Source organism: Ctenocephalides felis, unplaced genomic scaffold (genome assembly GCF_003426905.1).
Source record: "Ctenocephalides felis isolate EL2017-DRISC unplaced genomic scaffold, ASM342690v1 CF-g0.4_SCAFFOLD_01886, whole genome shotgun sequence".
Lineage (NCBI taxonomy): Eukaryota > Metazoa > Arthropoda > Insecta > Siphonaptera > Pulicidae > Ctenocephalides > Ctenocephalides felis.
Genome location: NW_020538040.1, coordinates 135,655,339 through 135,676,575, shown reverse-complemented (window position 1 = coordinate 135,676,575; position 21,237 = coordinate 135,655,339). Strand labels below are relative to the sequence as shown.

At 30.8% G+C, this 21,237-nt stretch overlaps 1 protein-coding gene and 1 non-coding gene across 2 annotated transcripts in view; both read right to left on the bottom strand.

The window, feature by feature from the left end:
• LOC113375950 (cadherin-99C-like) overlaps positions 1-13,622 on the bottom strand; it is a 67,849-nt gene extending 54,227 nt beyond the window's left edge. The window contains 4 exon segments of the mRNA XM_026615886.1: positions 8,632-10,798; positions 11,005-11,883; positions 12,050-12,533; positions 12,992-13,622. Coding sequence (XP_026471671.1) covers positions 8,632-10,798; positions 11,005-11,883; positions 12,050-12,533; positions 12,992-13,622 — 4,161 coding nt within the window.
• A 4,421-nt stretch (positions 13,623-18,043) lies between these two features.
• Trnaa-cgc lies at positions 18,044-18,115 on the bottom strand. Its single transcript has one exon. It is a non-coding gene; the product is annotated as a tRNA-Ala (tRNA).
• Between the last annotated feature and the right edge of the window lie 3,122 nt (positions 18,116-21,237).

The following is a 21,237-nucleotide window of genomic DNA, read 5'->3' as shown; positions in this document are numbered from 1 at the left end:
ACTATAACTTATATATGTTTACTGAAAACTAAATAAACAAAACTTAATCAATCGAATTTAAATTGATGGACATTGTCTAATACAATATTTATAAGATTGATATAAACTGAGTTAAAATTATTTATTTTAAGTATATTAGTAAGCTTCAGAACTTTAACTAGAAAAAAATTAAATTTTATTTATTTTCGATATTAAAAAAAATTTTTTTTGGAAACTAAAAAAAATTTTTTTCTCAAAAGCAATCGTTTCGTCAACACAAGCAGAAATTTTTTGAATCATTCGAATTGGATGCTACGTTCTCTTAAAAACTCTGTTTTCTGCACTTATTGCACCGTATCTCCAAAAACGGTTGAAACTGTCTTTGTCAAAAACTAATCAGCACATCTCCCTATCAATAGGAATCGAATGTTTTTAAACCATTCATATCGGTTGATACGTGCGCCCGGAAACGTGGACGAAAAATTGTGTCCATACATATATACATACACACACAGACACACCCACACACCCACACACTTCCATTTTTTCTAATTGTTGCCAAAATGTACAGAACCCTTCAAAACGTGAAGAAATGAAAGAAAAGAAAATTTTCAATTTCGATTTTTGGACGATTACAATAACTTACCCAAATGGAAGTTAATTAAGAGAGTAGAATAATTTAGATTTCTAATTTTTTTTTCAGTTTTCTAAAAAAGCTTTGAAAGGCTACTTTTAATTAAAGCCGTATTTGAGATCTATAATCGATCGATAGGCCAAGGTGGTCATTCAACCTTTGATAATCCGCAATTGCTTAATTAAATTTGATTTTAATCCAATTTAAGTTTAATCCAATAAATGTTAGTATTTTTTTTAAAATAGTTGGTTTATAAATTGCATAATCTTGTTATATAGTTGAGTATATTCTCTCTGCCAATTTTAAACTTTGAGATATAAGATTTTTCAACAACCTTATTCGAAAAATACAGGCTACATCGGTCGTATAATATAATTATGTTGTTTCAGTACACAAAATGCACAACGTATTTTTTATCTGTCTATTTCATAAAGACATTTCGTTATTGGTTTCTTTGAATTACTAAAAAGGGCTATAGGTTAGGTGACACACTAATTAATTAACTTTTCTAATAGTGATTATATTTTTACATATTTCAAATTGTCTTATCTTGCTTGCAGCAATATTCGGAAAGGCTTTTCACTTGGAAACATATTTTTGGTCCATATTTAGAAGTGAGCTAGCATTCTTGATGAAAACCCGAGGCTTGGTGGCGCCACAACTAACTAACAACGAAAATAAAAAATTTCTTTTCAAAATGGAAATACTACAGGTATGTGGAAAATCAATCATTATATTTCATACTAAAAATATACTTATCCAATAATAATAGGGATTATTAGGAAACCTTCAACGAAGAAATTCGGTTTATTTTACATATCGACACTGCGATATGTATAATTTTGAATCGGTAGCCATGTGTAACAAAACTATTATTTAGTACCTACCACAATAATTTACAGTTCGGGTATCGTGTATAAATTCACCTGATGGGGAATTATCAATAAACAATTCAGTTTATTACATTTATACAAATAATAATAACGTCCCCCGGTCCCTGCTGCCCCCGTCCTCCACCGCTCGACTAATAGATAATTTAATAACGCGCGGGCGGCTTCGCCCCTCTCATTGTTTTCAGCTTTTGCCGCTTCACATAAATCCGTTGTTGTTAAACATGTCGAGTTATTAATATGCATTTTCCAGTGATTGCTATTTTGTATTTAGTGGAGAGTTTGAAACAGATTAGCTGAAAATTTTGAATTCAGTGTTTTTGTAATATAGTACAACTATTAGCTACTAAAGACTAATGTTAATTATATGAAGTGTGGTAACATTTCTACGGTTTTATCGATATTTACTTTAATTATATAAATTTATTTTACGCGAATTAGACTATAATAATATAGGGTTGGGGGGGTGTTGGTAGAGTGTTAACAAAGGTCCAATTTGTCTTTGAGGAATTATATTGTGAAAACCAAACAAATTATATCACAACAAATATCACATATAAAAAACAACTATTATATCGGATTATGTTCAGTTAAACCTCAAGTTAATTCATTATTGTAAAAATTTTTTTTTTCTATTTTTCAATTTCATTACCATCTAGTCCTTTTTACACCATATGCGGGAAAAAATGGGACATCCAGGTGGCAAACAGATTCATGGACTGATTTTGCCTTATAACAAACCAGTGTTATGGGAAGGCTATGCTATGTAGAGCTTTTCATACAAAATTGTTCTTATCAGATAAAAAATTCAAACTAGAAACCGCACAAATGTAAAAAAATGATCTTTTTTTATTTTTTTAAATTTTATTTTTCATATTATTTTTCATCATATTCTATACAATTCTTACATATATATTTCTTACACATTCATCATATATATTCTATCTCTTCTTATATCCTAATCTTCCATTCAATTTTATTTCTACTAATTTTCATTCTTCTTCTTGTTTCTCAATATGTTATTCTTATCTTTTAAACTAAACTTCTTTTTTCCTACTTACATATAATACAAATGTTTCTAGTATTCTACAAATTAACAATGCTTGATCTAGTTTAATATTTTATATTTTAATTATGTTATTGCCGGAGATTCGAACTGAATGCCTCCAGCGTGTGAGTCGAGAACGCTACTGAGTGAGCTATTCCCGCCACAAAAAACTATCTTAAATAGCTGTTTTTTTCTGACCCAGCTTCATAACATACAAGTGACTTTCCAGTTTATGTGTAAAACGCTTGAATGCACAGCAAATGCATGACATTTTGACAGTATTTAGTAGAATTCAGTAGCATAATGTATGCAAGTTGAAGCGTAACATGGCCTTGCCATAACATTGGTCTGTTGTACGGCAGAATCAATCCACCAATGTCTTATTTTCAATTTCAAAAGAATTCTACGATATAATACTCGTAGCTTTAATACTCAACCAATGCAAAATATAAATTTTATGAGCACATATTCTACAATGCTAACAATGTATATAACCTTAATCTGGTATTTGTCAAAAAAATTCATCAGCAGAGTTGAAATAACTATTAATTTACAAACAACTAAAAGAACCAAAAATATATTAAAATGCTTTTGTCATTTTCAAACATGGGCGTTTATCTTCTGATAGCGACGTTGCTTGATTTGAGGCGATGGCTAGTTTATCTCCCTTTTCTCCCTCTACTTTCAAATATTGTTGTTAAAAAATCCTTAACATTACTTGTTTTTGAGATATTATGGGTGGAATGCAAACTTTTAAGCCCCGCTCTACCTTATATTTATAAGTTGTAAATGTACTTACACAACTTTCACAATTAGCCAACTGTAAAAGTAGTTTAACTTCAATTTTGAAAAATCTATTATACCTTAAAACATACTGAATTTTAATCCAATTTTGTTCAAAAATATATCATCTATTCATTTCCTAACATATTTGCAGTAATCTGAACATATGTTGGCAAATTTAGGCTAGACGCTACTGGAAAATCTCACCATTGATAAAAAAAGCGTTACAGAAAACCGTTGCACAGGTCATTTAAAGGAAAATGGCCACGAAACACAGAAATTATAAGATTTTAGTTATTATGCAGAAATTTACTAGATTGGAGATTTTTTTATTTTTAACTTCCCGAAGGAGAACTTTATGTTTTCATAAAAAAATCCGATTCGCTTATTTTATGTTTTTCGACGTTTCAAGCCATTCTGAATCGAATGAGACCAAATTTGGAAAAAGTATGTGTGTGTGTGTGTGTGTGAACAGATTTTTTTCCGTAAATCCACGTTTTCTTAAAAACGGCTGGACCGATTTCAATAATTTAAAAGCTATTCGATGTATCTCGATGAGGACTATTGTTTGTCACTTTTGTGCGACGATCGGCCGAGCGGTTTTTTTATAAATTGCAGATTTATTTTTTATTGACTAAGTCGATTATTTATACATATCGGGAAGTTTATGTAACTTGCCTCAAGGCTAAATTCCAATACCAACTAGTTAAATTTTTCTCCATTTTCTTCTATTTGATCCTCAGATCCTCAATTTTGACTTTAGATTTGTGTTTAGCTTTAAAAAATACATTGGAAAACATATTTCGTACACTCAGTCGTAGATCTGTGGTAATTTCAAAATGTTCTAATTTATGTACCTCTCATTTACCGTTCTCCTATTTTTACCTATTCTGAGAGCATTATTTTTGGACAACCTGATCAAGCAGCATTGATACCAATTTTTACTTGAAAATATAGATCTGAAATATGTTTATAATTGAAAATAACTTCACGACATTGCTGTATCAAATTAAAAATATATCATCAGTATTACATAAAATCTTAGCATTAATATTTATCAAACATAGACGAGCAAACCGTTGGGTTGTGGTTGTGTTAATCTACAGCGCGTTGTTAAGAACTTGTTTGGACGTATTGTTATACTATTGGCCATGAGGACTGCGATCATCATGCGAGCTTTTGCACTGGAAGATTGCTACTCCCATAAAAGTTGAAAGAATTCACTTCTTACCTTCGAAAGATCAAATTTGCACATAATATATAAATTTAAATTTTTATTTTTAAATTGTGGTGTATTTTCTTTTTTCAAAATTCTGTAAGTACGAATTTGAAATTTTTGTTTGCTGGTTTGTACGATAAGATTTATTTATTCAAAAATGTAGTACATAAGAGTACATACTCAGTCGATTGTGTAGAAGTTGATATAATAATAAGTGATTAGTTTTCTTATTATTCCAAATAACATTCGCCAAGATTTATTTGCAATTCATTTATGTTTTAAAAATTTTGTATGCTCATATAATATTTACTTCGCAAAAGTTCTTGCCGCACCACTAGTCGTTATTAGTACCGGGGTTATAATAGATTGATGATTAAAGCCGTATTAAATTTTCGTATGATGTTTGGATGTATAATTGTTTGCTTGACTCGCGGATGCAATAACAACCGAATGCAATAACAATAATATCAGAGAATTGCCGGAGAACAGCAATAACACAGCGAGCGAAATACTAATAATTGCAGCCAATGGTGGCAGCGGTTTGCGATATTCACTGTAGAGAATTCAGTTATACCGAAAGGGGGGCATGCTGCACTTGCTTTGATGTCATTATGAGATTCATACCCACTTATAACCCCTCGAAATATAGCACGGGGGTTTGGGGCCGGGGCACATCATAATCGCTACAGTGCTACACTGACGATGAGAGTGCTTGACGATGTTCGGATGCGGGGCGGGTATTACGACTTGCTCTCTCTCTCACTTACTACACTTTTAATATTTAAATACATACACATAAATAGAATAAAATGTAATATTAGTAAAATTTAATTGTTACAATTTGTGTCACGTGAATGCTTATCTAACTAGTAATTGCTGGAACTTTCGGTACTGTAATAAAATATTTGAGGAATTTTAGATACTGTAAATATAATTATTTTTATTTTGAAGACAAAATATAAGAGCTTATAAATTGGACAATGACGTTTACATGAAAAGTAAATAAACAAAACTTAATCAAGCGGTGTCAGAATAAAGAAGCTTTTCATATTTTAAAAATTAAATAAACTGAATTACAAAGTTAAATGTATTTATTTTAAGTTTATATGTGAGCTTTAAAAATTTTGCTAGAATTAAAATCAAAATCTGAGTCATTTTCGATATATGTTTGTCTTTTCTAAAAACAAATCGTTTTTTTACACTGTCAACCCAAGCAAAATGTTTTTTGTATCATTCGAATCGGATGCTTCGTTCTCTCAAAAACTACACTTTTTGTCAAACTTATCAGCACGTCTCTCCGAGAGTAAGAATCGAATGCTTTTTAAATTTGAGCTATGCCAAAATGTAACCTCTGAAACGTAAAGATATGCAAAAATTTCCATTTTTGATTTTTGCACAATTACCACAACTTACCCTACGGAAAGTTAAGAAATGTTACCCATTCAAGTATTCAAGCGACTTAAAAATATTTTTGTTACACTTCTACATTTTTTGCTGTCTTTAGTATGGCCTTCAGAATGGATTTTCTATAAATACTTTATTATATTAATACATATACATATAAAACCAGTAAATTATAATATTATTAATAAAAATTAACCACAATCACCGAAGAATGGTCATAATTTTACCAAAGCTCTGGGTCGCACTTAAAAGCTCAAAATTTCCAAACAGCGTAAGATAATTATTTTTCTATTTTTTTCAGGAAAATTAAGGTCAATACTATTACCTTCTATTGGCTTAATATTAAAATCTAGGGCATTTAGTATATATACACATAATTCTACTTAAAAACTATATTATAACATTTTGTTGTCACTGATTAGTTTAGTATGTCTGTTTTATCAATTAATCATCATCCTTTTTATCCAATGCCATATTGAAAATATAAATCAACAAGGCAAATTTTTATATCTTCTTACATTCTTGTTCATATATTAGTAAAATATTTTTTTTTTATTTGAAATTTGAAAATTTGTACTGCTGTTTGAAAAGATGACAATTTTTGGACGATCATTGAGAACATTCTAGTCAAATTGAAAACTTTAGAATAAATCAAAACTTTAGTCTCATAATTATTTTGTTATAAAACTCTTGAACGTTTGTATGCTGAAACTATGTCTTAAACAAAGTAAAAATAAAATCGGTAATTGTATTTGTAATTGTTTAAATTGTAATTTGTATTACTTACAAATTCAGAATCAGAATCATCACCATTCTTCGAAAATGAGACATAGTAAAAATATAAACATATGCTGATGTGTCATCTCAGCAGTTTTGCAAGAAAGTTGTTTGGTGATTTTTATAATAAATTTTTTTTAGAATAATTTAGAAAATCTTAATGTACTATTTTAGAAAAAAATGAACTTTATCTTTTAAATTTTCTATGAACATAGATCATAGAACCTTGGACACAAATCTTGGATTTATTTTTAGAACTTTATAAACAATTTATTTAATACCTTATGTAGATTGATGACCAAACAATAAAAAAAGTTTTTTATATAAGCTGGAATTAAATGCAAAATTTAGTGAAAAATAATATATTTCGTTGCCATATTTATTAATTAGCAAGATTATGGTTACTGGCTGCTGTATTATTAACGGGACGTATTATACACAGTTAGTTTTTACAAAAGCGCTTTTATGATTCGACGCCGCGTTTATATTAATTTTGAACAATGTACTGTGCATAATGTATATCATATATCTGCACAAAAACATCCACACACACTTATATATCAGCAACTCCATGTGAGCGTTGCTCTGGATAAATAATCAAGTGCAAAAGTGATTAATATTCGAAAATTTGAAAATCATATCGCAGATGGAAATCATATTTGAAATGATATCACATTATTATGTAAATGCCATCGCATTTGAAATGGTAGCAATTATATATTTTATTTGTTTTATACTTCAGTTTTATATAATATTATTTCGTTGTTCATTATTTTTGGATTAACATTAGATGAAAGAGATGTATTCATGTATATGAATAAAAGGTAGAGCGAGGCACAAAGGTCCAATTTGACCTTGAGTAATTATATTTTAAAAACCAAACCAATCAACAAACAACCAACCAAGCTACAATTCATCAAATCAAAAAGTTTGTCAACTGATTCTTTTTACACCATAGGCGGGGTAAAATCGAATGGTCAGGGGACAACCAGGTTCAATGTTTTATTTTTAATTTCAAAGGGTTTTTAGGCAATAATAGCTACATTATTGAACTAATACAAAATATGAATTTTATGGGCACAATTTTTACAGAGTTATTAACACTGTATATAACCTTGACCTAGTCTTTTGTTAGAAATATTCATCAACAGAGTTGGAACTATTTATTAAATTTATCTCGTGTGAAATTGCTTTTTTAATTTAATTTACTTTTATATTTACTATTTTTTATCATTTACACCTTTGCCAGGGTGAAGGTTCAGTTGGTCCTTTTTACCAAACACGTTTTTTTTTTTTTTTTTTTTTTATTTATTTATGGCATTTGACCGTGTGGTCATTTAGCCTCTTAATACATAAATAATATGTTACAAAATTACAAATACCAGAAAAATACATATTTTACAAATTATTTACTACATAATATTGCGACTTAATTCCTAAAACCTTAATAACTAATACTTTATTTTTAGAACTATATTTTAATGTTACATTTTTTTAAGAAAAACAGAAAAATTTTATATATATTTTCATCATTAGTAGAAAAGGCTATTGTAGTGTTAATAGGAAAAATGAAGTTATATTTATTCAGTTCTTGTAGTAAGAATGTTCTTTGATTAGCATAGAGCTTGCACTTCCAAAAGATGTGGTCAAGATTGTGAATTTCCAATCCGCAAGAACAGAAGGGATCTTCTGCCATGCCAATTCTGTAAAGATGAGATTTGCAGAATGTGTGGGCCGATCTAATACGATTGATAACGGTTATTTCGTCTCTGTTCAACCTAGATTTGGCAAACCATGTACTGAAAGACACTTTTGGTTTGCAAAATTTAAATAAAGTTCCTTTTCTGCCTTCCATATCATATTCGTTTTGCCATAACCTTAATCCTTGTTTCCTTACCCAGCTTTTTAGGTCAGACGCAGGAGCCTTTCTTGAAGGAAAATTTAATAAACAGGCTTCTTTTGCAAGACCATCCACATATTCGTTTCCATGAATATTGGAGTGCCCTTTTATCCATACTAATTTAATCGTGTTTTTATTTTCTAAGACGCTTTCTATTTTATGGATGGTGTCAAAAATTAAATCATTGCAATTTTCTTTAGGATGGTTTAGAGCCAGAAGTGCGGATTTACTATCTGTTAGGATTAAGGTTTTTGGAATCTTTTCTTGTATAACAAAGTCTAAAGCAGCATTGATACCTGTAAGTTCTGCCGAAAAGACTGAGGCAAAATCCGGTAAATTAAATTGTAAATTTTTCTCTCTATTAGGTACATAGACAGCACACCCCACTTTATTTTCTAACTTGGAACCGTCAGTGTAGATAACAGTGAAATCTTTCCATTTCGTGTCTAACCAATTCTCAAACTCCCTGTTTATTATACTTTTATTGGAATGATGAGTCATATAATTAAAATCATTCAAGACTATATATTTCTTAGGAAATGAGTAATTCCAAGAATGACTATGATATGGTAGTTTGTTATTTGTAATTATTCGATCTTCTAGAGGTTTCAAATTATAAAATCCAGTTATTAATGGAGGTGTCGGTCTATTTTTCCAATAGTTTACCCTAAAATGTAAAACAGCTAAATGTTCCAATTGTTTCGGGATTCGTTCAGAATCCGAGTTGAATTTTTTAATTAGAAATCTATTAGTTAGTATTCGTTTCCTAATGTTTAATGGGGCTTCCCCGGCTTCCGCTAAAATGGCAATGCGAGGCGTTGACCTCATAGCTCCCAAGCACAGTCTTAAAGCCGAAAGTTGAGCTTTATCTAGTAATCCTTGTATATTGGTTGAGATTCCTCCATAAATGAAGTATCCATAATCAATATGTGATCTAATTATGGATTTGTAGATAGCTAAACATGAACTTGGGTGGGCTCCCCAGTCAGTTCCAACCAATCTTCTAATGATATTCTTACCTGTTTCACATTTTTTGATCACCTCTTCAACGTGCACCCGGAAGGTCATCTTTTTATCAAAGGTAACCCCTAAAATTTTCACACTATCGTATATTTTACAGATCCAATTCCCCATATTGATTTCTTGAGGGTAAAGGAATTTTCTATGCCTGGTGAACAAAATACCCTTTGTTTTGACCAAGGAAAGGTTCAGGTGGTTGGACCTCATCCATTCTGAGACACCTGTGATCGACGACTTCATTTTGTGAATGCATTCCTCAAGTGTGTTGCAAGAAATGTATAAAAATAAATCATCAGCATATTGTAGTTTCTTAACATCGTCTTGGGTAACTTCAGTAAAGTCCGACATATAAATATTAAATAATAACGGACTCAATATAGAACCTTGTGGTAAGCCTGTAAGAGCTACTCTGGGACCTGTTAATTTATTTTTATTTTTTACATATAGCAACCTATTGGTTAGTAGAAGAATTATCACTTTCATAATATTAGAAGGAATGTTCAATTTCTTAAGTTTGTTCAGTAAAATGCCATGATCAACATTATCGTAAGCCTTATGTATATCCGTCGCTAATAATAGGAGGAATCTATTATTCGAATTAGATATATGAATGTCATTAGATAAGGTACTTAACAGATCACTTGTGCCTTGACCTCGTCTAAATCCAAATTGGTTTTGATTGAAGAGAGACTTGTTTTCTATATACCATTCCAATCTATTCTTGATGATGGCTTCAAATGTCTTATTCAAACAAGATAATAATGAAATTGGTCGATAGGATTCTATCTTCAAAGGGTCTTTATTCGGTTTCAAGATGGGAATAATTATAATTTTTTTCCAATCCTCTGGAATCCAGCATGTAGAAAGAATTGAATTGAATACCTCTATGATTAGACATTTTAATGCTATGGGGCTCTTCTTTAACATAATGTATGAGATATTATTCATTCCTGGCACGCTGTCTTTTTTATTTTTTAATATTTTATCAAATTCATATAGTCTGATAGGAGAAATTAAGTCATCGGGATCTCTTCCGAGATTATTTGCAAAATTCAGATTGATTTCATTGGAGACCAAGTCTGGAACGAACATTTTTAGCATGTCTTCGAAGAATGAGCTAGCGACTGGAGGCTTAGATGAGTTTCTGTTATTTTTGTTGTTAAAAATTTTTACTATATTCCAAAGCTTTGATGTATTAATATTACTATTGAGTGAGTTTGTAAAATCCATCCACTTTTTCTCTTTTTGGATTTGAGAATTTTTTTTGTAATAGCGTTTATTTTTTGATACTCAATAAAATTGTTGTAAGTAAACTCGTCTACCATCTTTTTGTACGCTATTTTTCTTTGCCTGATCTGGTTTTCACATTCTTCGTCCCACCAGATAGCGGGTTTAAATTGCTTAATTGCCACTGTTTTACGTTCCTTGAAGTGTTTACCAGCTGCTTCGTTTATGATCTCGATAATGGCATCATATTTTGACTTATGATCCTCATGGAGTACCACTTTTTTCAACTTATCTTCTATTTCCCATGCGTAATTCTTCCAATTGGCCTCTTTGGTATTCCATTTTCTGGAGGGATATATATAATCTTTTACATCAAAGTTAGTTTTAAATGTAATGTTAATTGGCAAATGGTCAGATCCTAAGCTGCCCGCATAAATGTCCCACTGGATTTTGTCATATAGATTATTGGAACAAAAAGTAAGATCTATTGGCGTACCTTTCCTACTTGCCGTGCCGATAGTGGTTGGTCTTTCATCATTCATTATGGTGAGGTTTAGGTCTTCAATTATGTTGTATAGAATCTCGCCTCCTCTGTCAATGGAGGCACTACCCCAAGCTAAATTTTTGCAGTTAAAATCCCCTATTATGAGTATTGGCATGGAGATAGTTTCAATTAAATCTTTAATGTTCTTGAAATTTTCCTTAGAGTTCGGCGCACAATAGATTGAAATAACACATACCGGGTTTTCTAATTTTAAAATCACTGCACACATTTGGATAAGATGGCACTGAAATGGGTGGTTAATTTTCTCGCATAATATGTTGTCTTTGACTAGAATGGCAGTACCGCCATAACCGTCAACTCTGTCTTCTCGGAAAATCCGATAACCTTTGACAAAATATTTGTGACCTTCTTTAAGCCAGGTTTCAGACAGACCTGCCACATGAATTTTATGAGACCACATATAATGTTCTATACTACTCTTGTTTGCTAACATTGATCTACAGTTATATTGTAAAATGTTTATTTGTTTCATAATGAAAGGAGTACTGATTGATTTATTTTTCTGAACTCACAGGTAAATCCTTATTAGATTTTTTCTTTTTTAAACTTGCAGGATCTATTTTGTGTTTAATTTTTACCATTTTGAGAAAAACATCACTTAACAAATTTTTCAATACGGGATCATTTGGATTATAGACGTCCTTTAGCAGCCTAATGAAATGATATAGGCCACCTGATGTGTTAGGATCTTCACTTTTCCTATTGTTATTCCTCACTTCATTTTCAGAATCAGAGTCTGATTTGTTTTTTAGTCTTTTTCTAGGGTTTATAAAATTTCCCTTGTCAGCCATATTTTCTTTATAAACAGGTTTTATGCTATGTCCGATTACAGCCCCATTCTTTTCTCTCTTGGTTGAGGGTGGAACATGAATCCTTTTAGGTTTATTAAATGTCTGGAAGTTTGCAATATTACCTTGGTCTTCCTCCTCTTCCAGGTCCGATAGAACCATGAATTTATTGTTTATTAAAGCCCCACTCTGGTTAGAGTTCTTGATTTTCATTGGAGGGAAATCTTTATCTTTATTCAAGCTGCTAAGGTTGACTCTAACTGTTCTCGAGTATTTATCGTTATCAAAGATTTTTTTTGCTTCGTAGAAAGATAAATTTTGTGTTGCCATTAATTCATTAATATTTTTATATCTTTATATATTCTGCAATCTTTATTATAAGCCTCGTGGTTATCTTTGCACAGGCAGCATAGATAGTTGTTATCTTCTATACATACGTCTTTAATATGAGGACCTGCACATTTAGGACACGTTAGGTCGTTCCGGCATTTTTCCCGAACGTGGCCGAATCGCCAACATTTGTGGCATTGGGTAATCTTCTTAATAAATGGGCTGACTGGGCATTTAACAGAATGTATGCCTACCTTATCCGGCAGAATTGAACCTCTGAAAGATAATTTCACGCATTGCGAGTTAATTCTGCGCTTGTTGATGTTTTTTGGTACAAAACACTTTACATCTATTATCGGAATAACTGATTCTATCTCTTCTAATATTTCTTCTGCAGTGAGATTAATGTCTACATCAAAGATTATACCTTCCCTAATTAATAGGTATTTAGGGATGTAAGCTTTCAATTTATTATCAGTAAAAAAACTATCGTCAAGAAGGCTATTAGCTGTTTTACCGTTCCTAAGAACTAGTTTGACTTTATTGTTACCAATCACGATAATCTCCAACAAATCTTCTTTCGGAATCGATCGTGATCTGTGTAGTAATTTTCCGAGAGCCATTGGGTGTAAACGTCCAATGTTTTTACTTAAAGATTCTACGTAAATGTAAAAAGGTCCAGTATCGCACATATCAAAACGATTCGGTAGATGAATTTCATCAACGTTAATTCGATTAGAATTCTCATCACTAGGTACTTGCTCAGTCATTGCAATATTTTGTGCTTCATTGCTTCTGTCACACACATTATCCATATTAATCGAATCTTCGATTCGAATTGACTTTTCAATCACCGTTTCAGCACTATTAATTTGCATTGGAATATGTTCACTTCTTATTATGCTCTCCTCATTATTTGAATTACGTAAATCTGTATTATTTTCATTTCCGACATAGTACACATTCATTGCATTTGCAACAGTCACGCCAATTTCCGAACATGTCAGAGGATTTTTATCGGGCGGACGGCCCTTTAATTGTCCGGTATCGGACTCCATAAAGACATTAAATTAATTAGCACAACAAAAATGCGGTTAATTTACTTAATTACCACTTATATTAACATAAAATACACAATGTTTATACGACACTGCGTGCCCCCGGCAAGGGGACACGTGTTTAACGGTATCTATTTGTACACAATGCAGACACTAACACAGGTTACTGTACAGGTAGATAAAATATTAGTACTTTTTGATATTTATGTAATGATTATTTATTCACCGATGTTAACAGCTCAACGTCTGAACGAATGACCAAACACGTTAAAATATATATAAGTTTTTATAGGTGCGGTTTCTGGTTTCAAGTAAAATTCTGACAATAAAAGTCGTTATAAACCATTTCTGTTTATACCTATTGTCTTTTAACTTATGTTTATGTCTGCCACGTCGTTTTGGTACGATTGTGACACTCGCTTTTTTGGTTTGATTTGTGACTAATCCATCGTGTTTAAGGACAGTATTACAGTATTTTCACGTAGACAAATGACCAAATTACCATTTAATTTACTTTTCTTTCAGATAACTGGTAAATGAACAAAATTATTGCTGAAAAAAGTGGTATAACCGCACCGAGACTTTCTTACTTTTAATATTTTTTTATTAGCGTGCTTTTTATTCACTAAAAATTTATTCATTCATCAAACACTATTAAAAAGTTTAAGCCAAATTGGTGAGCTTTCACAGTAGTTTTGCTACAGTAGTTTTAATTATATCTTACACATATATAAAATTCTTTTGTGTAGATGTATGAATTCGAACTCTTCCTACACGGTTATTCAAATTTTGGGGTTTGTTAAAAAAAAATGTGGGTTATAAAACTGTAATTATATTATAGAAATAATAGGAAAAAATTGCAGAAATGAGAACTGCTACCTGCCAGACATGTTAATTTATTTGAAATTTGAATTTAGTTTTTTTAAATTTAATTTAATTTTTTAGTTAGAATATAATATATTCATGATTATAAATAAGAAACAGGTAATATCTATATTATTATTATTGCCAAAAAGCAGCTGATATGTGCCAGAAATTAAAATAATGTAAGATACAGTATATGGTTGGCAGATGAAATTACATAATTCAGTTTGACAGGAAAAGAAATATAAATGTACCTAAAAATTTTATTTAAGGGCTGTGATATACATTGAATTCAAAGCCGATCAAGATATGCCAAAAATTATTATTTACAAAGTGCAACTGAAATATACTATATGTAAAAAAAATTTGCACATCGTTAACTGAGTGCAACATCAAAAACAGATGTCAAGTTTTGCAACAAAATTATATTATTGTTTTACACGAATAATTCTACTAGTATGAATATTGATGTTAATATATAAAATATTTTTATACATATTAACAAATATGTCCAACAGGGGACACATTTCAATTTCTAATATGCAGCTGAATTTGACAATATCTGTGTCAATAACCACAATATCAATCAGTTAGCATATTAGAAGTAAATAATATAATTGATGCCAAAGCACCTACGCCAAGTCACAAGGGCTGGCAATGAACTTTTGCGGAATTAACTTAGAAAATTCATGTTTTAGTCGTGGCTTTATGAGACTTGCTCAAAAGTTAGAAATCCATGCAATTTATTTATATATACGCCTACAAGTCTGAAAAAGAATATTGTATATCTTGGCATTGTAGTAAATTGATATATTGGAAATAAATTTGTTCTAAATTTTTATATACAATTTTTATGAACATATTTCGATATTTGTCTATTTAACATATGCTATATGTTGTGATGTGGATGATTTGGGTGTCACTGTATGATTGAAAATTAAGCATAGAAATTGACATTTCTACATTTAACATCACTTACATTATTGTACATACATTTTGATATAGTAGTGTTAAAAGCGTTAATGATTATTGTTAACTAAATGGTAAATATTAGTATAAGATATTAAAAAATTGGAACTATTAAATTGTAGACATGGGTACAAGACAACGTCTGTACCCAATACTAGCTGACCAAACGCCTGTCGGGTCAGCTAGTATATATATATATATATATATATATGTATATATATATATAATAACCAAGCATGTATATTTATTATATTTGTTCATGAGGGGACCGCAACAAAAGATTTTGCACCCTCCGCATGCGGCTGCTTACATTGCAGGTGTGCGCGTTCATTCACAAAAAATGAATGATTTGTCAAATCATGTATAATAAGGTCACAAAGCATCCTCATGCGGATTATAATATTAATCATGTTTAGTTATTAGTTATTAGACACCCCTTACGGTATGAAATCTCCACCCCGGGTCATTAAGCATGCCTTATAATTGATATCAAGTGGTCTGGAATTTGAAAATTTAATATGCGTATAATTATTCATCATACTGCAATTGAATAAGTAGTAAAACTTATTTGTATGATGTTAATATAATAAAAATTAATAATTGTATATAGAAAATGAAAGTACAGTAATACCTCGTTTAACGCCGTATCGTTCACCGCTGTTTTGGTTTAGCGCTCTTTTATTCCTACCTAGGTTTTGAAGGGATGAATGAGGAAGATGTTAAAGAAATAATTCAAGAAGCAGCGCAGTCTTTCTAATGGTGAGCTCAAGGAATGAACTGAACAAAAATATGACGAAGATGTTGACAGCAGTGACTCAGAGGAATAGCAAAAAGAACTTTGGATGGTATTTGTAAAAAGGAGTTTGTTTACCGTAACTGAAATAATGAATCAATTCATTTAAAATGATCCGAATTTTGACAGGAGCTCTAAAGTAAGGGATGGTGTTAGAGATGCTCTATCCGTTTATGAAGAACTTTTAACAGAACAACGCAAAAGAAAAAGTGAAACAATTCTAGATGCTTTTGCCACAAAAAGGCGAAACACTGAAAACGCGGAAGGCTAACTAAATATGACTGACTTAGAATATTATTTGTTTTTCAAGAATATTCGTTTTGTTATTTATATTTTGTCTTTATTTCTGCAAGTCTTCAGCGCCCGCATGCCATTTTTTTCTAGCACTACCTCTTCCACTAATTTTTTATTTGTTTTCGCAGTTTGTTATTGAAACTATGTAAAATTAGTGGTGCATGGCATCGTGCCTTCAGGCAAATTACTGAAAGTTCCCGTAACGTGATGAAATATTCGAGGAATATTATATGCTTACAAATAGATTATTATAAATACGGTAACTTTCATCATTCGTAAATTGGACGATGACGCTTATATATGTTTACATGAAAAGTAAATGAGCAAAACTTGGTTAAGCGGGGTAAGAATGAAGGAACTTGCCGCATATTTCTAAGAATTATATAAACTGAAATGCAAAGTTAAATTATTTATTTTAAGTATATAAGTAAGTTTCAGAATTTTAGATAGAATAAAAATTTAAATTTAAATAATTTTGTATCTTTAAAAAATGGAAAATAAAAAAAAAATGTTTTTAAAATTTTGAAAAAAATGCATTTTTCAAAAACTAACCGTTTTGTCACAAGCAAAATGTTTTTTAAATCATTCGAATCAGATTTTGACACTTTTAGCTTCTTATCTCTAAAACGGCTGGGCCTGTCCTTGCCAAAAACTAATCAACACATCTTCCCGTCATTATCAATTCAATGTTTTTTTTTAATCATTTAAATTGGATGCTCCATTCTTTCAAACGGCTGCACCAATCTCAGCAAGTCTTCCCAATAGGAATCGATTGCTTTTTTTTAACTTTCCGTAGGATAAATTATTGTAATCGTCTAAAAATCGAAATTGAAAAATTTTGCAAATCGTCACGTTCTGAAGGTTTCAGAACATTTTAAAAAATGAATGTGTGTGCGTATGTATGTATGTATGTTCAAAAAACATTCGATTCCTATTGGTAGAGAGATGTGCTGATTAGTTTTTGCCAAAGGCAGGTCCAGCAGTTACGGAGATAAAGAGCAAAGAGTGCAGAAAATAGAAATCGAGTTTTTGAGAGAACATTCCATTAGTAATGATTGGGAGAAGTGATTATTAGTTTTTGGCAAAGGCAGGCCCAGCCGTTTCATAGATACCGAGCTAAATGTGCAAAAATGGCACATTTGAGAGAACTAAGTGTCCGATTTACATGATTCAAAAAAACTTTCTCCTTGTTTTAACAAAATAATTGATTTTGGAAAAAAAATTGTTTCAAAATTTATTCATCGAAAATAAATCACATTTTATTTTTAATTCTGACTAAAGTTCTAATATACTATAATCAAATAAATTTTAACTTTGCTATTCAATTTATATAATTCTTATAAATATTTGACAATGTTACAATATTTATAATAATCTATTTGAAAACATTCAGTATTCCTCAAACATTTCGTTACAGTACGGAAAGTTCCAGCAATTTGCCTTAAGGCACAATGCCAAACACCCCACTACTTAAGATATTTAAAAGTACATAAAAAAGTTTTGGAGGAGCTGGGATTTGAACCCAGGACTTCCCGCATGCGAAGCGGACACTCTACCCCTGAGTTACACCCCCTTTAGAAAAATCTTTCATTTTTGCATTCAAATTTTTCAAAATGTGTCAAAAAACTAGTAGGGCGCATAGCATCGTGCCTTAAGGCAAATTGCTGGAACTTCCCGTACGGTAATTAAACATCCGAGGAATAAAAATAATCAATAATTGTTTTGAAGATTTCCAAATAGATTATTATAAATACACTGTAAATTCATAAGTGTTTTTTAAATTGGATGGTGAGCGTATTTTATAAACAACTTATGTGTACGTTTTTAAGAGTCTATTTTTTTTAATTGGATTTTTTTGATAATTTAGAAATTTTTTGATAATTCAGAATTTTTTAAATATTTTGAGAACTTGGAATTTTTTGAAAATATTCGATTTTTTTTTAATTTTCGAAATATTCTCAAATTTTTGTAAGAAAACATTTTTTTAAAAAAATTTCGAGATTTAGTTTTTATTGAAAATGATGAAATATTCGATTTTTTTTTTAATTTTCAAAAACATTAAGTTGTTTTTTGAATTAATGTAATTGGATAATCCGTTCTCTCAAAAACTGCATAACCGTTTTTACACACTTTACGCTCCATACCTCCGAAACGGCAAAATTGCCTTTTGCAACAACACTTCGCGATCGAGTACAAACCGAATGATTTTTTGATCATACAAATCGGTTATTTCATACTGTCGAAAACGTCGAGAACATTTGCTTGAACCATATAAAAAACTTCAAAATTAAAAATTTTGGTACGGAACCCAAAAAAATTTACACAAAATGTGTAAACAATATTAAAATCTCTATAAAATATCTGATAATTTGATGTACATATGTCCAATAAACATTTTTGACCGCCAAATGGCAATTTTTTAACTTATTTTCATTCAGAGTCCATAACCGCTAAACCTGCCTTCCCACAAATTTAATCAGTTTTTTATTTTGTTAATATAAGTAAAATGTTTTTTGAATTATTAAAATCGGACACTCCGTTCACCGAAAAACTGAAATACCGTTTTAGCACTTTTTGCCTTGTATGTTTGAAACGGCTGGTCTGCCTGGTTCAAAAACTAATCATCACGTCCACGCAATAGCAATCGAATGTTTTTTTAATCATTCAGATCGGTTGAACCGTGTTCCCGAAATCGTCGACAAGAATTTGTATCCGAACACACACACATATACATCCATTTTTTCTAAGGAATGCCAAAATGTTCAGAAACCTTCAAAACGTGAAGATATGCAAAAAAATCATTTTCGATTTTTTTGCGATTACCCTTCGGTAAGTTAAAAATAATAATAATATTTGGATCCAAAATGTTACTATCACGCGCAGAACTTTGTGGCTGTTAAAAATAACATTTTTAAGTAAATATCCTTTTTTTATCATTATTTTTAATATACTAATACCAATATTTTTAATTACAATCTGTCATGCATGGGACATTTAGTAATTGTTTTGACTTTATTATATATGGATTATTGAATGAATGGCAACCCAATAGCCATCCATCCAATCTAGTTATGACTAATTAACTATAGTCGAAGTATTTGCTGACATTTTTTTTTTATTATATATGCAAAACTATACCTACGAGAGGCGATTTTCACTTGAGGCTACATTTGAGATAAATAACCTCAAGTGGAAATTTGGCATCAAAGTTGCCTGATGTCAGGCTTGGACTAGTTGATGCTAGTCCATGATCTAACCGATATCGCCACCGCTGGCCCATATTTAGTAAATATGTTGTTAAGGTTTAAGTGGAAAGTTTTAAAGTCTATTCAATTGAGAAAAGTTATTCCCTCTTTATTTTAAAAGTAGCTAAAAAATTGCATAATTAAATGACTATGATTTTTAGCTAAAATAATTAGCAACAGTAAGACCTATTTGTTAAGGGCTATTAAAACATTAATCATGCTTGGACCATCACTTTGGCCACTCTGTTATATTTTGAATCAGTTCATACACTACTGAAGTTTGTTAGGTTTCTCAACCTGCGAATAAAAACACAAATTCACGTCAATGTGCTAAAAATGTGGTAGCTTCAGTTAACAGTCAGTTCTCGAAGTGAGAACATAGAAATTACGTAATATTTTATATTTTAGAACTGTATGGTTCGAGATTAAAAGTTTGTGGTTCAGGTTTTAAAGTGTGTGATTCAGGTGATTAGTAATGCTATAATAAGTGCTAGTGCTAGTGCCGGTTAAATTTACACGTGCTTATTTTGTAACTACAGCGTAATATATTCCTTTTTATAACGACAGTTTATCAGTGCTACTTTTCGTTTTTTTAAGGTTTTGATATAAGTATTAACAAATACTAATGTGTGCCTAAATTTACGTGAACATTAAATCAACTACGGTGCTGTTATGGCGATTATAAATAAGTAAGTTCATTAAAAAAAATGGCGTCTGAAATTGTATAATAACTCCATTTATCAGTCCATCAGTGGCGTCATTTTAAGGAAAAAATGGCGCGTGAAATTGTTTGTGTCTGTTTTTTATCTGAGATAGTTTAATATTTTCATTTGTCTGTTTATCACTGGTGTCGTTTAAAAAAATGGCGTCAGAAATTGTTTAAATTTTAAATTAATTTAATAACTCAATTTATTAGTTTATCAGTGGCGTCGTTTTAATAAAAAAGGCGTCTGTCTCTGTTTATTAGTGGCGTAGTTACAAAAGATATAATGGCTCTGAAATAGTTTAATATTTTCATTTATCAGTTATCAGTGGCGTTGTTTCAAGAAAATTAAGTTTTTGAAAAATGTGTCCATTCAGGGGTCTTCTTAAAGGGGGAGGAAAGGTTTGATAAAAAAAATCACAAAATATTAGCTTGGAGAGCGGAGGGTCTAGTAAGATATCAAGTGTATTTATTTTTACTTTAATTTTAAAATAATCGAATTTTTACCAAAAAATTAAAAAATTTGACGTTTTTTTCTGGATACTAAAAAAACACGTGATGTTTGGAGAGGGATGTAAGGGTAATTTTAAATATTACCACGTACCACAAAGGGGTAGGAGGGGAATCCAATGATCCTTAGAAATCGATCAAATAATCCTTATTATTAGAAAAAAATAGAGGCTCCTCTATCAGGTTATCAGTGGCGTCGTTTTAAGGAAAAAATGGCGTCTGAAATTGTTAAGTGAC